Source organism: Rhizophagus irregularis, chromosome 6 (genome assembly GCF_026210795.1).
Source record: "Rhizophagus irregularis chromosome 6, complete sequence".
In the NCBI taxonomy this organism is placed as follows: Eukaryota; Fungi; Glomeromycota; class Glomeromycetes; order Glomerales; family Glomeraceae; genus Rhizophagus; species Rhizophagus irregularis.
This window is the reverse complement of record NC_089434.1, coordinates 1,825,489-1,843,000: the sequence shown is the minus strand read 5'-3', so window position 1 is coordinate 1,843,000 and position 17,512 is coordinate 1,825,489. Positions and strand designations below refer to the sequence as shown.

The 17,512-nt window shown below is 26.3% G+C and overlaps 6 protein-coding genes across 6 annotated transcripts; 1 reads left to right on the top strand and 5 right to left on the bottom strand.

The window, feature by feature from the left end:
- Positions 1-40: 40 nt before the first annotated feature.
- Positions 41-886, bottom strand: OCT59_026147 (uncharacterized protein; the record flags this gene model as incomplete). Its single annotated transcript, XM_025309588.2, has 5 exons — positions 41-82; positions 173-232; positions 421-523; positions 593-686; positions 766-886. 5 exons carry the CDS (start codon positions 884-886, stop codon positions 41-43), a joined length of 420 nt encoding a protein of 139 aa, XP_025168236.2.
- A 1,708-nt stretch (positions 887-2,594) lies between these two features.
- OCT59_026146 (SUMO conjugating enzyme Hus5) lies at positions 2,595-4,008 on the bottom strand. Its single transcript, XM_025321664.2, has 8 exons — positions 3,847-4,008; positions 3,666-3,749; positions 3,520-3,568; positions 3,420-3,443; positions 3,244-3,353; positions 3,093-3,172; positions 2,951-3,010; positions 2,595-2,866 (listed from the first exon to the last, which is right to left on the bottom strand). Exons 1-8 carry the CDS (start codon positions 3,913-3,915, stop codon positions 2,863-2,865), a joined length of 480 nt encoding a protein of 159 aa, XP_025168235.1. The 5' UTR covers positions 3,916-4,008; the 3' UTR covers positions 2,595-2,862.
- A 367-nt stretch (positions 4,009-4,375) lies between these two features.
- OCT59_026145 (uncharacterized protein) lies at positions 4,376-8,645 on the top strand (the record flags this gene model as incomplete). Its single annotated transcript, XM_066142982.1, has 15 exons — positions 4,376-4,644; positions 4,733-5,274; positions 5,379-5,535; positions 6,051-6,151; positions 6,227-6,321; positions 6,400-6,519; positions 6,596-6,925; positions 7,009-7,143; positions 7,217-7,402; positions 7,481-7,560; positions 7,646-7,688; positions 7,763-7,860; positions 7,949-7,975; positions 8,069-8,276; positions 8,421-8,645. The coding sequence occupies 15 exons, from the start codon at positions 4,376-4,378 to the stop codon at positions 8,523-8,525; spliced, it is 2,496 nt and encodes an 831-aa protein (XP_065992547.1). The 3' UTR covers positions 8,526-8,645.
- On the bottom strand, positions 8,417-9,943 carry OCT59_026144 (uncharacterized protein). Its single transcript, XM_025321661.2, has 2 exons — positions 9,152-9,943; positions 8,417-9,067 (listed from the first exon to the last, which is right to left on the bottom strand). Exons 1-2 carry the CDS (start codon positions 9,857-9,859, stop codon positions 8,813-8,815), a joined length of 963 nt encoding a protein of 320 aa, XP_025168232.1. The 5' UTR covers positions 9,860-9,943; the 3' UTR covers positions 8,417-8,812.
- A 174-nt stretch (positions 9,944-10,117) lies between these two features.
- On the bottom strand, positions 10,118-11,114 carry OCT59_026143 (uncharacterized protein; the record flags this gene model as incomplete). Its single annotated transcript, XM_025321660.2, has 7 exons — positions 10,118-10,131; positions 10,203-10,326; positions 10,404-10,467; positions 10,538-10,639; positions 10,707-10,753; positions 10,828-10,881; positions 10,971-11,114. 7 exons carry the CDS (start codon positions 11,112-11,114, stop codon positions 10,118-10,120), a joined length of 549 nt encoding a protein of 182 aa, XP_025168231.1.
- Positions 11,115-12,352: 1,238 nt separating this feature from the next.
- Positions 12,353-14,284, bottom strand: OCT59_026142 (uncharacterized protein; the record flags this gene model as incomplete). The annotated part of the gene is made up of 10 exons (XM_066142981.1): positions 12,353-12,363; positions 12,460-12,528; positions 12,604-12,660; positions 12,741-12,797; positions 12,857-12,925; positions 12,988-13,029; positions 13,102-13,113; positions 13,206-13,250; positions 13,938-13,992; positions 14,063-14,284. The coding sequence occupies 10 exons, from the start codon at positions 14,282-14,284 to the stop codon at positions 12,353-12,355; spliced, it is 639 nt and encodes a 212-aa protein (XP_065992546.1).
- Between the last annotated feature and the right edge of the window lie 3,228 nt (positions 14,285-17,512).

The following is a 17,512-nucleotide window of genomic DNA, read 5'->3' as shown; positions in this document are numbered from 1 at the left end:
TCAGCAAATTATATTAATGTCTAAGGAATTATCAAAGAAATTAAGCGGGACAGTTTCTTGCCAGATGACCCTTCTTTCCACACTATTGGCGTAGAAAGAGATACATACATTTAGTAAATGATTGATAAATAAAAAAGGAAATCTTGATATTTTATTTAAAAAATTTATTTACATTAAAACAAGTAACATTCTTATAAGGTAAATTATAACTCTTAGCTCGTATGTTTTCTTGCTGTACATACAAAATGAAAATAAATTTCAGATTTAGTTATTATGGCCTTTTCTCAATAAGGCGTATCCACTTTATCAGTTTTGGTTAGATTTTTAATATCTATTAAGCAGGATAAATCTACTAATTGTTTCCAATGGACCGATTCTATAGAAAAATGAACTAAAAATTAAAAGGAAAAATGCACTTACAAAATCGTCACCACCCTCCTTGATTAAATCCATCATCTCGTTATATACGTTTTTATTGAAGAACGAAATCCCGCGATGTTTATCGGTTAAATCCATTTTAGGGCTAATGAGAAATAAAAAAAATTTAATTATAGAGGAAAAATTTCCATGCCTTTTCTGGTAAAGTACTTACTGTCCATTAGGGCAAGAAGGTCCACGAGGACAAAATCCGGTCAAGTACAATTGACAGGCAATTTGTTTTACATGTTTCTTATTACATGTTAGACCTGTATTAAAAATATTAAAAAGGGGAAAGTCAATATATATATATATAACAGACTAATGATTCGTGTAATAAGTACTTACCTTTTCTACAGAATCCACGATCGTACCAATTACATCTTTCAGATTCAACTTTATCATGCGAATAAATGCAATTTATTGAATTACATACACCATATAATCTATAATGTGCACATTTTGGCATTTTTGATAAATCATATTCGTGTAAATATTCGCATTGTTCTTCCCCTTTCATACATAATCCACGTAACCAGTATTTGCAAACGATAAATTTTCTGATTTTATGCTGGTATTTACATTTTGTCCTTGTACAAATTCCACGTAGAAAATCTTGACAAATTTCATTAGATTGATTTGCCACTTTCTCTTATATAATATATATATATATTTTTTTTTTAAAAAAAAAATCGATATTTAATAATAATCAATTATTGATCGAGGTAATAATGAAATTTATTTTTATTTTACCGGTTTTTTTTCCGATTCCTAATTCATTCTTGATGAAATTTTCAAAATCAAAAGTGAATTCACTCCCATCATTATTAAAGAATTTTTTATTTTCTGAAGTAACCATTTGTATATTTGAGGCTATACAAATATAATTTGTGTTTTATTGAAAGAAGAAAAAAAGAAAAAAAGCGAATGCAATCTAATAATAAAATTTTTCATTATTCATAAGCTTTAGGCCTTTATATATATAACTAGATAATGAAAAGATACGCATGATATCTGTCTGATTCACGAAGTTTAAAAAAAGCTTAAAAAAGCTTAAAAAAACCATAATTGAAATTCCGAATCTTCTTTAAGAATGACAGAAAATAGTATAAGTTTGTTTTTATTTTTAATTAATATATAATATTCTGACTCAATTCTTCTAATGATACATGTCTTTAAACTAATTAACTCATGGATTACATTACTCCAAATCTCAAATCGGAAATTTGAGGCTGACAGAGTTCATATTAATGATATGATGTTTTAGCCCTCATTGAGAAATTTATAAAGCTCAAGTCTATTAAAATTCGAAATTTGAATTGGGTAACTTTGTGGCACAAGCATTCTTTGTTATATCATTCAAAAATAATTAATACGTTATTTACCAAACTATTTAAGCGCAATTCAAATTGATGTAGATGTAAATGAATGTTTAGTGGTTTTTCTGAGAATCACTTTCCTTTTTTTTTTAAAAAAAAAAAATATCAAAGATAGAGTAGTACATAAATTATTGTCGTTCGAATGAATTTAACGGATCTTTCATATGAAATGAAATAATCAAATAATCACGTATATATATCTTTGTATATTAGAATCGAGAATTTCGATCTAGTGTGTATATATAACTGCAGCCACCAATAAAATAATTCATGAAACTTTTTAATATTTTAAATTAGTTCAAATTCAATTCTTCTACTTTAGTTCGATTGCTTCAATGTCTTAAACATGCGATTCTGTGAAAGTAGTGGCAATGCCTCTAAAATTATGTTTTTCTTTTATATCGACCATTAGCTTTGATTGTTTAGATATATCCTCAGACATGATTAGAAAATTGGTGCCTGGATCAACTGTGGCCGTCAGAATCACTAACTAGATGCTTAATTTAACAGACTTTGCGCCGGAAAATGCTCAGGAAATGTTATTTCACGTTTCGGCATATTTTCCGAAAGATTTGGACGTTAACTTTTAATACATTTGGCATTTCAATGAATATGAATACAATATGTAATTAATAGATGAGAGAAATAAATTCATGTTGTTATTTTCTCTTTACGTTCTTTCAAATTTTCCAACAATTTAGAACTTAGTTCTAGAACTGATTGTTATGAATTGATCAACAGTTACAGGGAGTTGAATTAAGAAAAAAAATATTTTTGTACTGTACTAATTATATATACATAATCTATTTTCGAATTAATTGAATAGTATTTGATTATAAAACAATAAACGAAGAAAATTTAAGATCTCACTAACATTTTAGGACAATAAAAGAAAAAAAAATTTTTTTTTTTTGTGAATTACAAAATTTCAAAGAAAATATACAAATAAAATTTTCATATATCTAAAAAAAACATCTCCCATATATTTGTCCTTCGTTATATCGTTTATTTTTGAATCAAATTGATATCATATAGTAAAGTAAACACGACACGTTCGGAAAATATATCATCTAAATAACAAGTGACAAATTTTTCTTAGCTGGATGATTACATCAATAAATTAATAATAAATGCTTCCAAAAAAAATAACTTACCTCATTATATTTTCTTTGGCTTGTTGTCTGACGCGTTGTTCGTATGCTGCTTTGTCCCTTCTGTATTAGATGGAATAAAATAATATTTAGCAAAAGTCAATACAAAATCTTTAAAATCAAAATATTTAGATCGATAAGTTACTTAAATAATTCGTAAGCTTCCGCTTGAGCAGGACTTTGTGGATTAGGTTCGTTTAAAAGTTGTTGAATACCAAGCACGATCTAAAAGAGGAGTATCATAATCAATAAATGAATTCTCTACAAAATACAATTTGGATTAAAAAAAACTTTACCTGCTTAATAGTAATACCAGGTTTCCAACCTTCTTCTTCATTCAAAATCGATAAACAAACTGTCCCGGAGGGATAAACGTTAGGATGAAATAAAGGTGGAGCGAACTTGCCTAAAAAAATATAAACAGAAAAGTTATAATTCAGTGTTTCAAATTTTTAAACTTTCAAACACTTACATTTCGGAGGTTTTGCCGGGTACTCTATACAAAACCAAAACAAATTAGTGTTCATTTATATTTAAAAAATTCTTTCAGTTTTTCTATAATAATTATTTACCTTGAGGAAAAAACATTACAAGCTTATAAGTCCCATTTTCCCAAGGCGTCTAAATAATAATTTAAATGATTTTGTAACCGATTATAAACATAATCTAAAATATCGATCCGATCGACAATTTCGAACTTTATTTTCAAAATACTTACGTCTTTTACACCAGGTATGCCAACATTCCAAATAAACAAATTTAAAGTACCATCATCGTTCTTTTGGGGCCGAGCATAAAACCCCTAAATAAGGCAATTATAATAGTTAATACATATTATTGGATATTAGGATGACAAATAAAAAAAACAGGAAAAAATTTTTTTCTTAATAGAAATCAACATAAGGATGATCTTTTCTCCATTGTCTACGTTCTTCCGTTAATCTAGATGTTATAATAGTGTTTGACATTTTGTATCAGAAATCAAAAGTAAAATAAAGGTAAAAGTAAAAAAATTAAAATCTTTGTTTGTGTGTAAAAATTTATGAAAAAAAAAAGTTCTCGGGAAGAAAAAAAGTTTACCATTTACATTCTTATTTAACTGCGGATCAATAGACTCGAGATTGTACAACATTCAAAAAGGGGATTGTCAAAAAATGGAAAAGTACCAATTTATTTACATCATCTAAAAAAGGATAGCGATCATTTCATGAGATTATAGTGTAAATCCTTAATGGCTGATATAGCATGGGAAAGTTTTTCGTATACAAAATATGTATTGTTTGTTGTTTGCTACGTTTTACGAGAAAAAAAGCAAGCCAATCATTTATATCTAGGTCAGCAGCTGTTCATCCCATAGTTAAATAAATAAACAAACCAATTCTTTTTTTTTTATTTTCATCTTTTTCATCTTAATCTTTTCCAAGAAAAATGGCATTTCAACTTGTGCAAAATCTTTTTGATAATGTTAATAAATATTTTAATTATAAACAATATTCTACAGATACAAATTATGATGTCATTTTACATGTTGGTGAAGAACAAGATTATAAAAAATTTTATGCTCATTCGGCAACTTTAAAAGTTAAGAGTAAATATTTTGAAAGTGCATTATCGAGTAGGTGGATTAATAAAGAAGATGATTATTATATCTTACGTATTCCAAACATATCTCCTAAAGTCTTTGAAATAATTCTTAGGTACTGTAGGTCATTTTAGAATAAAATGATAATTAAATTTTTTTTTACAAATTATTTGAAATTAATTTTTTTTTTCTTTTCTTTGTAGATTCATGTACACAGATACAATTTTAACTGATAAATCAAATCCTTTTTTACTTTTCGATGTACTTTTAGCAGCTGATAAACTTTGTCTTGAAAAATTAATTGATTATACACAAATCCTCATTACGGATCCCACAAATTATACCAATTTTCTTCTTGATAATTTGCTTGAAATGTGCAATATTATAAGTCTTTTCCCTCACTTTCGAATTCTTCAAAGACATATCACGATACTTGTTAGAAATTATTCAACACGGATATTTAATTCTCAATATTTTATTGAATTACCCGAAAATATTGTAATATCATGTTTAGAAAATGATAATTTAAACCTTTATGAAATTGATATTTGGAACAATGTTTTAGATTGGGGAATTAAACAAATTTCAAAAAAATTAGATAAGCATAAATTGGAAAATTGGTCAACAGAAGATTTTATGGAACTTGAAGAGAAATTAAAGAAATGTATTCCATTGATAAGATTTCATCATATTAATTCAAAAGATTTTTATAATGCGGTTGTTCCTTTTCAACCTATTATACCAGGTTAGAATTCATTACTTTTATTCGGATATATATATATATATATTATTTTTAAATTACTTTTTATATATATAAATATTAACAATTTATTTAATAATAAATTATAGGACGTATCTTTAATGGAGTTTTAAAATATCATTTAACAAATGAAATATTGACACCTTTTTATAGTGTTAGACGTCCTAATTTACGTGAAAGTGAAGCTTCATTAGAGAATAAGACGACAATGTTATTAAATTTTTTAGAAAGTGATAAATATCTTGGGTATTTATGTTCAATAATTTGTGAAAAGAAATTTCATGGTTATTTTAAATTTATAATATTTTTATTTTTGTGTATACTTTATTTTTGGCTAACTGCATTCGTGATACATATAATCATGTGGTTGATAATGATATACACTATGCATGCCACTGTTAGAAAATTTATTGATTATTTACATATTGAGAATAGATATTTATGAAAGAGAAGTCGTGAATTTAAACATTATTTATTAAAAAAAAAACAAAAAATAATATAATAGTAATAATGAATTTCATATATAATAATAATATAGTTTATGATTAATACAGTATAATAAAAAATAAATAAATAATATAATTAATAAGTTATCTTCATATCTTTTTAACTTTTCTATATGCGGTATAGTACTGTACATTTAAGGGCGTATCCAGATTCCAGAATTCCAGATTATCTAAAGTTAATTACTGCGCCATTTCGTTCTGTTTATTTTAAACATATGAAAAACATGTCTCTTTTCCTTATGAAGTGATCATCAGATGGGTAATGGGTTCCCACAATTTTTTTTTTAAGCTTTCTCGTCTCGTACGTCTCGTAAGACCTCCGACTTTTAGATATATCACAACAATGACAGATCAAGGTAAAAATCATTTTTTTTTTGTTAAAAAAAAAAGTTTATAAAATTGAATAAATAAATCAAAAAAAATATAAATAGGCCCACGATACTTGAATGGTGTTACCAAACTTACTTATGTACCAGGTTATGGAAGTGAAGATAATTATGTGAAAATTGATGATTTAATTCAAAAGGTGAATGATCACTATCAAATCATTTGATCCATCTTTTTTTTTTTAAAAAAAAATAACATTATTTAATTTTTAAAAAAGCCATTTTTAAAGCTTGCGTTCCTCAGTACTATGATCGTTGATTTTCCATGGTTATTTACAAAATTACCTAATAATCGACAGATCATTTTAGCCAAAGATTGGGATGCAAATAGTGAGTCGGTAAGTATCATTATATGTAATATGTTATTTATTTATTGATCTCAATTTAACTAATTTATGATTGTTAAAAAAAAAGCAAGGATTATCTGGTATCCCAAACACGAATTATTTGATCGTTCATGCGCCGAAAGCGGAAAGTGGATTTGGATGTTTTCACGCGAAATTAATGTTATTGATTTTCGATAAATGGATGAGAGTCGTTATTTCATCCGGAAATTTGATTCCTCAAGATTGGGAACTTTGTGAAAATGTTGTCTTTGTTCAAGATTTTCCGTCTCGTGATAAATCAAAAGAATATAATGGTCTACCAGAATTCGCTCAAACTATTAATGATATGTTGGTAAAGATGGGGCTTAAAACGCATATTATTACTAGGCTTCCAGAATATGATTACTCAAAGGCAAAAGTAAGTCGTTAATTCATTAAAAAAAATGATAAAATTCACTTTACTAATTATATATGTTTATAAATCATTAAATCATTTTTAAGGCAGTCCTTATTCCATCAATTCCTGGAACTTATAAAGGAATGGAAAATATCAAAAAGTTTGGTCATGGACGTATATGTAAAGCGGTTAAAGAATTATGCGGAGAACGTGAAGATGATCTTCAATTAGAAGTTCAAGTACGTGATTTTAGCAGTATCTCTTACTTTATTAGCATTCGATCAATAACTATATATAAAATTTTTTATGAAGTCGTCTTCAATTGGGAGTCTTAATAAACAGTTCTTGAACGAATTTTATCGATCAGCAAGAGGATTAGATCCCGTTTCGGCCCAAAGTCGGCCTCGCCCAAAAAAAGGTGAAGTTGTTCCTTTGCCCCCGATTACTGTAGTTTATCCATCCAGAAAAGTAATTGATGAATCAAAATACGATAATCCGGTACATATAAATAGTTTAAAACATTCGTATGTTGACTATCTTTAACTTAATTGTTTCTTGTTAAATTTTAATATATAGGCAAAATCTAGTATCGCGTCTACAATTTGCCTTTTTGAACAATCTTACAATAAGGATACTTTTCCTAAAGAAATTTTAAGGTAATTTGAAAAAGGGTTGACCAGAAAAAAAAAAAGTTGTTATGTCAATTATTAATCCAGTTATCTTTAATTTCTTTAATTTCAGAAATTGCATTTCTAAACGTGATGGGTTATTGATGCATTCAAAGGTAATGTCGAAAAGGTACATAAGTAATGAGATTATACAAATGTTTAATTCTAAGAAGGAATTTATTATATATAGTTTATATTGGCGAAATATCGCGAAGATCTTAATGAAGCGGAATCTGATCCTGTCCTTGATGAATCTCAGGAGAATATTGGAGGATGGTATTATTGTGGGTATGTACTTTTTTATATGTTTTGTATGTTTTATATGTGTATGCACGACCTCATACAGAAAAAATAACTTTATATTTTTCAATTATAGGAGTCATAATTTTTCCGAATCGGCTTTGTAAGATAAATTAAAATATTTGTATTTCGATAGATTATGTATAAGTATTCAAAACTTTTTTTCGTTTATAACCTGAATTACCCGAATTATTAGGGGAAAGGTCACTACATCACGCGAAACAAAAGAATTGCAAATCAAGATTAATAATTGGGAATTGGGCGTTTTATTTCCAATTTACAAGAAGGAAGAAGATTATATTCCCAGCGAAGATCATGATAAAAGAGATTGGTTTGATGATCATTCTGTCCCTGTACCATATGTTAGACCGCCACCTCAATATGAGAGTGATGAAACGCCAAAGGTAACATCTTAATAGTTAAAACATTATGATTTTAATCTAAATTTTGTTTCGTTTCGTATTTTCTTTTAATTGTTGATTGGTTCCAAGGTATTATAGAAATTAAAGTTATCTTTTATATTTACAAATTATTTTGTTCGGATATAGTTAAGGCAATCTAATTTATTATCGTTAAAATATAAGTTAAGTCAATACACCAAAAAAAGAGAATTACCAAATCTAATGGGGCCGAATGAAATTTACGTGATTTAAGAAAATATTATCGATTATAAAATTATTTAAGATATAAAGTCAGCGCCATGAATCAGTTAATAAATGTAAAAAAAAAAATGTAATATATTAAATAATAAAAATAATTCGAGAATGATTTATTCCTTTAACAAATAAAATGATTTCAACTTGATTGTTGTTATAATAATAAATAATAAATATAATTTTTTAAATAACTTTTTTAAATTTTTTTTTTTTTTTTTTTTTTTAACTAAATCACTAAATCACATTAAAAACAAGAGAATGAGGAGATTTTTCCTGATGATTTTTCATTGAATTTTTTTATCCATACTAATTTGTTTCAAAACGTAATTTTGAGAAACGTAAAATAATAAATCAGGAAAGACACCATCTAGTATTTTACCCAATTTACCAAGGTGAGTAAAAACAATTTCTCTATCAGCTCTAATAGTTCCATCAACAATGACTTTAGCACATTCTTCAGCTGGCATAGCTTTATTAAAATCAAGATGTTTTGGATTTTTTCCTAATCTACTATCGTTGATTTCAGTTTTAACAATACCCTGTAATGATGATGATGATATTATTTTTAGTATTTTTTTTTAGTAAAAAAAAAAAGAAGAAATATAATTTTAAAAGATATTTACCGGGTAAGCGATCGTGACGAAAATATTATCCTTAAGAAGTTCAGTTTGTAAACTTTCAAAGAAACCTCTTAAAGCACATTTTGAAGCAGCATAACCAGTTCTCATAGGAACAAAAGGTAAAACAGAAGCAAGAGATGATACAACAACAATACGAGGTTTTTCAGCTTTTTTCAAAAGTGGTAAAGCATAATAAGTAAGCATAGTACTACCATAATAATTTACATTCATAATATCTTTAATAATATTAAAATCTTCAATATCTTCTAAAGATTCACCCATTGATACACCAGCATTAAGTACAAGACAATCAATCTTATCATAAGATGCTTCAATAGTTTCAATTAAACGATCCACATCATTTTCACGTGTAACATCAACCTTATTAATTGCTACGTGTGTTGCACCATATTTATCTCTACATACATCCGCTACATCAGATAATTTATCAGCTCTACGTGCACAGAGAATCAATTTTGCACCTTGGCGAGCAAATTCATAAGCGAGTTCTTCACCAATCCCACTTGAAGCACCAGTAATTACAACAACTTTATTTTGAACAGACCATGGTGTAGCGGCTTGATAACGTTTATAACGACAATAAAAATTTGCGATATACAAAATCGGTAAAACCGAAATGAAACCGATAAGAAGTAATGTTGGGGAAACAAAAGTTGATGCCGTTTTAGAGAGTGAATTAAACGTTGACATGATCGTAAAATATATATATATATATATATTAAAAATATAAATAATTTTTTTTTAATTTTTGAAAAAAATTATGTATTTTTTTTTAAAAAAAAAAAATCGGCAATTGAACTATTTATCATGTTTCACCCAAATTTTGATCTTATGATCAAGCCCCTCAAATACATGTGAAAATTATCGCCCAAATGTCCGAGGAAAGAAAAAAATCTTATGAAAATCTCCATAATTGATCTACAATACCACATCTAAAAGGGGTCAAGGTCAAACTAGACAAACTAACCGAAAAAAATGTAAATTCCCTAACGAAAAAAGTAATTTCTAAAGTCATCTTCCTCAAGTACTTTACCGAAATCATTTGAATCCAAGTTCTCTATCATATTTATAAATGTTTGTAAATTATTAACAGAATCTGAAGTGAATATAGGTGGATAAGTAGGTGGAGGAGAACTCCAAGTTCCATCCTCTTTAATCTAAAAAGTAAAGAATTTTTAATTAATATTATTACAAATATAAAATTTGAAATTGTATTACATATACAGTATGATACCATATGACTTCTATCTGATGCAAAAACTCTTAGGAAAGTTTCAGCAGGAATTATCCGAAATTTTCTAACATAAAAAAAAAAAAGGAATTTATACAATTGAATCTTTTTATTATATATTTTTAAAATTTACTTACCTATAATATTGTGGAATATTGAGTACTTTAAATGATTCTTGCGTATAAGTTGAAAAATCACATGGGAATGGAAGTGTTGTGTCAAGATCATAAACATTTATCCTGATTAAAAAATGTTTTTAGAATAAAAGAGATGGTTTGTGACATCCAAAATATCAAATTCAAATACTTTTGTTCCGAATCTTTTTCTTTAACTATCAAAATCACATGATAATCCTATTATGAGGCGAAATTAATAATTTTTTCTTTTTAAAAAAAAAAAAGAAATTTTTTTTTTCCATTACCCTTACCCAAATTATCATTCCATCTGAATATTTAGATGCACGTTGTTTCCATAATGGGACCTGGAAAAGTTTTTCATTATAAATTATAATTTATTTTCAACTAAAAACAAATAAATAAATAAATAAAATAAAATTTTCTTTTTTTTTACCGTAAGATTTTCATTTGATATAAAACAAACGTAAATATCAATTTTATTTTTTATATCATCTAATTCTTTACATAAATGGTAAATATTTTCTTCACAATAACAAGATGTATAAATTAATTTTTTATCAGAAAAGTCTGGTAACATGTTTTTTTAAAAACAAAAAATTTTTTTTTTGTTTATAAAAAAAAATTATTTCATGTCGTACCACCTTTCATATTATATTAATTAATTTAATTTTAAAATGAAAATCACGTTTGTCTTAAAAATAGTCGATTTTATTGACATGTGTAGTAAAAATAATGTTAATACATCAATTTAAAATTTAAAAATTAATAATATTAGATGAAAGAATAAAGAATAGTTTGGTTATTACGTTAAAATCCCGTATATTCTTAGTAATCGATTGAACAATAATATTAAATATAATTCTTTAAATTTCGAATAATGATGATGATATTAAAATAATTGTTAATTTTATAGCGATAATTTATTTACTTTTTATATATATAATGATGAAGAAATATGGTATATAATAATCTAAATATGTAATATTGAAATATTTGATTTTGAATTATTAGGCTGCAGAAGTTATCATGAATATGATTCAATTTTTTAAACCGATTTTTTCTTTGTAAAGTCACAGGGTATTACATTTACGGTATAAATAGAACGACATTAAAAATTATTCTTGAAATTTTTGATTGCATATAAATTTATTATAAAAACCTATTTATTAGCTATCCTATTAACCCAGATTTGTTAGAATTACTTTTTTAATTAATGATTTATGAAATAAGTTGGGTATAACTAATAATTCTTTTAGCACGTCATCCTCTTACTTAAATAAAAGAACAAGCCATTCCTTTAGCAAAAAGAGAATTATTATTCAAATAATTTGCGTTATTAGATTTCATGTATACAAAAATAATATAAATCTTCAACTCTAAATAATAACTTGAGCCCCAACTCAGCTTTTAAATAATAACGACAACAATAATCCAAACATGCTTCGTTACTTTGAACTTGTTTATCACTTTATCACAGTAATCAGTATTATAAATAAAAATCTTTAAATTAATTAACGACATATTAATTAGTTCATATAGTTTCGACTCTATTAATTAAATTTTCATTACGTCACAACCTATTATCAATAAAAAAGTTATTTCGTAAATCAATGTGGCGAGGCGTCAACTTCTCATTTACATGTTGAAAAATATTGATTTAAATTTATTGGTAAGCTATAACATATAGTATATATATATAAATTATTTAAATTACAAACTAAGGAACGCATAAAATATTTTACTACTCTAGCCTTAGTGTTTAAATAATTCAAAATAACCAAAATATTCAATATCGCTTGTTTATAATTATTATTTTTAAAATCCATCTAAAAATATATATATAAATAAATTTAAATAATAGAAATTATAGAAATTAGCAATTAAATTATTATTTATTACAATATTAATATTAAGAAACTAACCATCGGGAATCTCAAATTCGTCTTGATCTTCTGAATGAAGGTTTGGATTATTATGTATTTCGTCGTCGTCTATAAAAGGACAAAATTTTTAATTTAAACATTGCAAAAATAAAATGAAAATTTATAGCAAATTACTTTACTTACCATTAACTGATCCTCTCATTTGTTGCATTGTTTCTTTTTTATAATCATTTTGAATGTCTGAATTTTTAAATAAATAAATAAGATTATAATAAATATTGCTTAATTAAACGATTAAAATTTAGAATAATATTACTTACCATTATTTGAACTTATTTGTAAACTTTTAAATTCTTCAGATAACCTTTTACTATCACCTAAAATTGAGATAAATTTGTATCATTATTTTAAAAATTTGAATATATAAATAAATTACCTTTAAAAATACTATTTATTTTTGATGTTTTATTAATCTTCTGATCGTTTGAATTATTAAAATCTTCAACTAAAAAACGAAAATTTGATTAATAAATATTTCATCAAATGAAAATCTCAATAAATACTTACTATTATCAGGAATATTAAAATCATATGTTTTACTATGAAATGCTATTTAAAAAATAAGAAAAATAGGTTATAAATTATTATAATAGTTAATAAAATAACAATAAAAAAGCTAACCTTCTTGTTCTTCTATAACGAGTACAATCATTTAAATTCAAAAAAAAAAAATTAGTAACGTCATCATATCTTAATCAATAAACAAAAAACTTAATAAATAATACCTTCTGTTGCATTTTTTGGTTCGGGTAAATTTTCAAATTGATGAACTTTGCTCGTAAATAATCTGCTGCTTATATAATTTGTACTAGTTTTTATTTCAAAATTATTTACTCCTTTTGACTGGAAAAGTTCATCTGGCATATTCTGATATGATAGATGAATTTCTCTTATTTTATTACAAAGAGTTAGAACATCAGGTCTTTTTAATGGATCAGCATCCCAACATTGTACCATTAAATTTTTATATTCTAAAGGAATATATGACATAATTTCCGGTCTCATACCATTAATTATATCCATTGCAAGATTATAATCATCATGATTATAATCAATAAATGGTGAATATCCAGATGAAATTTCCCACATAAGTATTGCAACACTATAAATATCAGATTTAAAAGTATATCCTTTTCCATTAATAACTTCAGGTGCTATGTAAGGAAGATTTCCATATATACTTTTTGATGATTTATCAGCAGGTCCACAAAATCCAAGATCACTAATAAACCATCTATCACTATATTGTGAAAATAGTATATTTCCGGAGTGCAAATCTCTATGAATTGCCTTCTCAAAATGAATAAAATATAGTGCCATAGTTATTTCAAAAGTAATTCTAATTCTTTCTTTCCATGTGAGTCGTTCATTATTTTGTTGTAAATATTTTCTTAAATCCATATCCATTTTCTTCATTACAAGCATGTAATTTCCATTTGATGTATCTTGTGTTAAACCGTAACATCGGACAATTTCTGCCCATTTATTATTTATAGTTAAATGTGATTTAGCCTATAAGAATTTAAAAATTTTATTGTCAATACAAAATTATTTAATATAATAAACAATTTAGAATACAAACCTCTTCAAACCAACTTTGATTTGCACTTTCAATATTTTCTAATTTTTTAAGTACTATTTCTGTAGTTCCAAATCTTCTTAATTGTTGTTTTTTAGAATCCCATTCATCATATCCTCCACCAATCCAATCTGCAGTATAAATTTCGGAAAATCCACCTTTTGTAAGATATTTAATATTTTGTAAATTACTATATGGAATCCATTCAACTATAGTATTTGGCATAATTGATTCTATTTGACATTTCTGTATTAAATTATCAATATCATCATTTCCAGATGTCCAATGTGAAAATTTTCCTTTTAAATAATTTCGAATACAATATTCACAATATGATGTAGCTAAACATTTTTTATTGCAATTTTCACAAATTCTTTTTGTTCCCGTATTTTGAAGAATTTTATTTCTGTCGTAAGATTTAGTTATATATTTTATTGCAAAAGTTTTTTCATCATCTGTAAGAAGTTTATCAGCAAGAATAAATTGTTTTCGAAATTCATACTGTTTGTGTATGTCAGTGTAAATATTATAATCAACTAACGAATATGATCTACTAGTTGTTGCATAAACTAATTCATATCGAATAGTAGACATAATGTAATTTAATTAAAAAGAAAAAATTTTTTTATTGTTAAAAATAAATTGAAAAACGAAATTAATGGTGTAACTATAGATTCAAATTTTAGTATGATCTGAATGTCATATGACAATTACAATTACACAAAAAATTTTAAAAATAGACAAAATAAAATATTTTTAAACATGTTTAATTGTTAATCATAGCTATAAATAAATATTATAATTTTATTATGTTACTTTGTCATTAATTAATTTATTTTATTTATTAATAAAGTGAAACTCATGCAATAGTTAAAAACTTGATTTTTCCATTTTGACTTTTCTTTATAATAAATAGTAAGATATACTATGATGAAATTTTGAACGTACATATTTTATTTATTCTGAATTATGCGTTATCAGAGGTTTGAACTTTTTGTTGACGGTACGGAAAATATTTCTTGATTCTCAAGGAATTTTGAGAATTTACCATAAGTATTACGGAATAGTCCGTTTAATATTATAGAAGTACTTTATCAGAGTAAATGCATAAAATAATGTAATTAATGCATTTACCTTTATCATTTTGCTTATTTGAGATACTAGCGAAAATAAATATCTTTAAGTATTGGCTAACTATTAAATATTTTGGCATAGAAGCAAGATACTAATGATGGAAAGTACAAATTAACATGAAAGAAACAGAAAGAAGGCGAAGACATCATTTGTACTGTAGTAACTGTACAATAATGGAAAATAAAAAAAGAATTTTTTTCTTTGCATATAAAAATATAAAATGAGGCCAAAAAAAATTTTGGATGACAAATCAGTGTTTATAATTATAGTATAAAGCTCACTCACTATATTGTAATAATAAAATAAATTTATAGTAAATCTCGCGAATTGTTAATATACTGTATAAATAAATAATACGCAAGTTGATAATAGACTACTTTAACTCTCAGACGCAAATGTATCGTTCTTGAACTACCACGCGGTGCTAAATTGACCCGTATCATATATTTTACAATAAGGTACTTTTGCCTCTCAGACTAATCTAAATAAAAAAAAGGAATTTATTTAAAAAAATGTAGTACTTGGATTTGACATCCTTTTATATTTAAACTTGCTTTACGTATTTATTTATTTATTCGCATATTTACTAAATTCTAAAATAATATAAATTATACGAGACATTTTTCTAAGTGAATTTCATAAATTCATCGGTAACAATGAAATTAACACCGTGGATAAGAAGTTTAATAACTCATAGTTTTGCTTTCATCTTTAGTTTTATCGCTCTATTTCAACTGCCGTAAGAAGTGACTTTTAGAATAATGTCAATAACAAGTGTTAACATTTATTTAGGAGATAAGTTATTGATTGTACAATTCCTTTAAATGTTTTAAATGTAAAAATATATATTTTTTAAATTCGTTAATATTTGTTACAGTATCTAAATTAAATTACAATCTCTATACAAAATGAAAAAATGCGAATTTAAGTCCTATAAACATCTTGAATTTTAATTTCTTTAAATTACTTTTCTTATTTTTTTTCCTAATAATGAAAAAGCTAATAAAAAATCATTGAAAATTGCTAAATACTCTGCTAAATACACTGCAAAATAACGAATTATTTTAACCTCAACTCCACCTTTGTCGTGGACGAGTTTTAACTTCTTGTATTCGATTAAATACAGATGGTGATCAAAAGTATGCGGACATTTTTTAAAATAAAAATTTCATATAAAATAATATAATAAAAATAAAATTTATTAAGTAAATATATTAATCTGATTGTCCTTTATTAATTTTATGTAAAAAAAAATTATATATTAATAATTAATACTATATCCATTTGCAGCAATAACTGCCTCAATTCTCTGTGGCATGCTATCAATTAATTTTTTATAATATTCTGGAGGAATATCATCCCACGCATCTTTAACATATTTCTCAAGTACTTTGATATTAGATGGTGGTGGGTCACGTCGATGCACCATTGCTTTCATTTCTGCCCACATGTTCTCTATGGGGTTCAAATCGGGGCTTTGTGCTGGCCATTGAAGCACCACAATTTTGGCATCTTCACGGGTGGCCATAGCGACTTTTGAACGATGTGGTGGAGCATTGTCTTCTTGAAAAATTCCATTACCCTGTGGAAAATGCTCATCCAAAGTAGGTACAACATAGTTTTGAATAATTTTAGCATGAGTTTGACCTGTAACTGAGCCTTTTAACGGAACAATTGGTCCAAGCCCACGCCAGGAGAAACAACCCCAAAACATTCTGCTAGGACTGTGTTTAACGGTAACTGCAATACAATCAGGATTCAATTCTTCTCCTGGTTCACGCCAAACCCTTCCCTGACGACCTTTCTGAAATTGTGTAAAAGTGCTTTCATCTGAAAAAAGCACTCTTCTCCATTTTCTTGTTGTCCAATCTCTGTGTGCAAGAGCCCATTCAAGACGAGCCTGACGATGTGCTTCTGTCATTGCAGGTTTATGACGGGGAATACAGGCACTAAGTCCAACCTTTTTGAGGTTTCGGCGTATGGTACACACAGAAATAGGTTGCTTTTTACGAGCTGTCCAAACAGTTGCAAGCTTTTTTGAACAAAGTCGACGATTTTCACCATTTTCTTTAACAAAAGCTTTGAGTTCTTGTCGTGCTGGTGAGTCAAAGAGTGGAGGGCGACCTGATTTTTTTTTTGGTGTGAAAGAGCCAGTTTCACGAAAATGTTTAAGTACATCATAAACAGCAGTTTTACTACACCCCAAGTGTTCTGCAATTAAACGGCCCGATTGTCCACAATTATAACCATAAATAATCGCATATCGGGTTTTTGGGGTGAGTGGCTTCATATTTGGTGAATGTTTACTAAAAAAAAAAC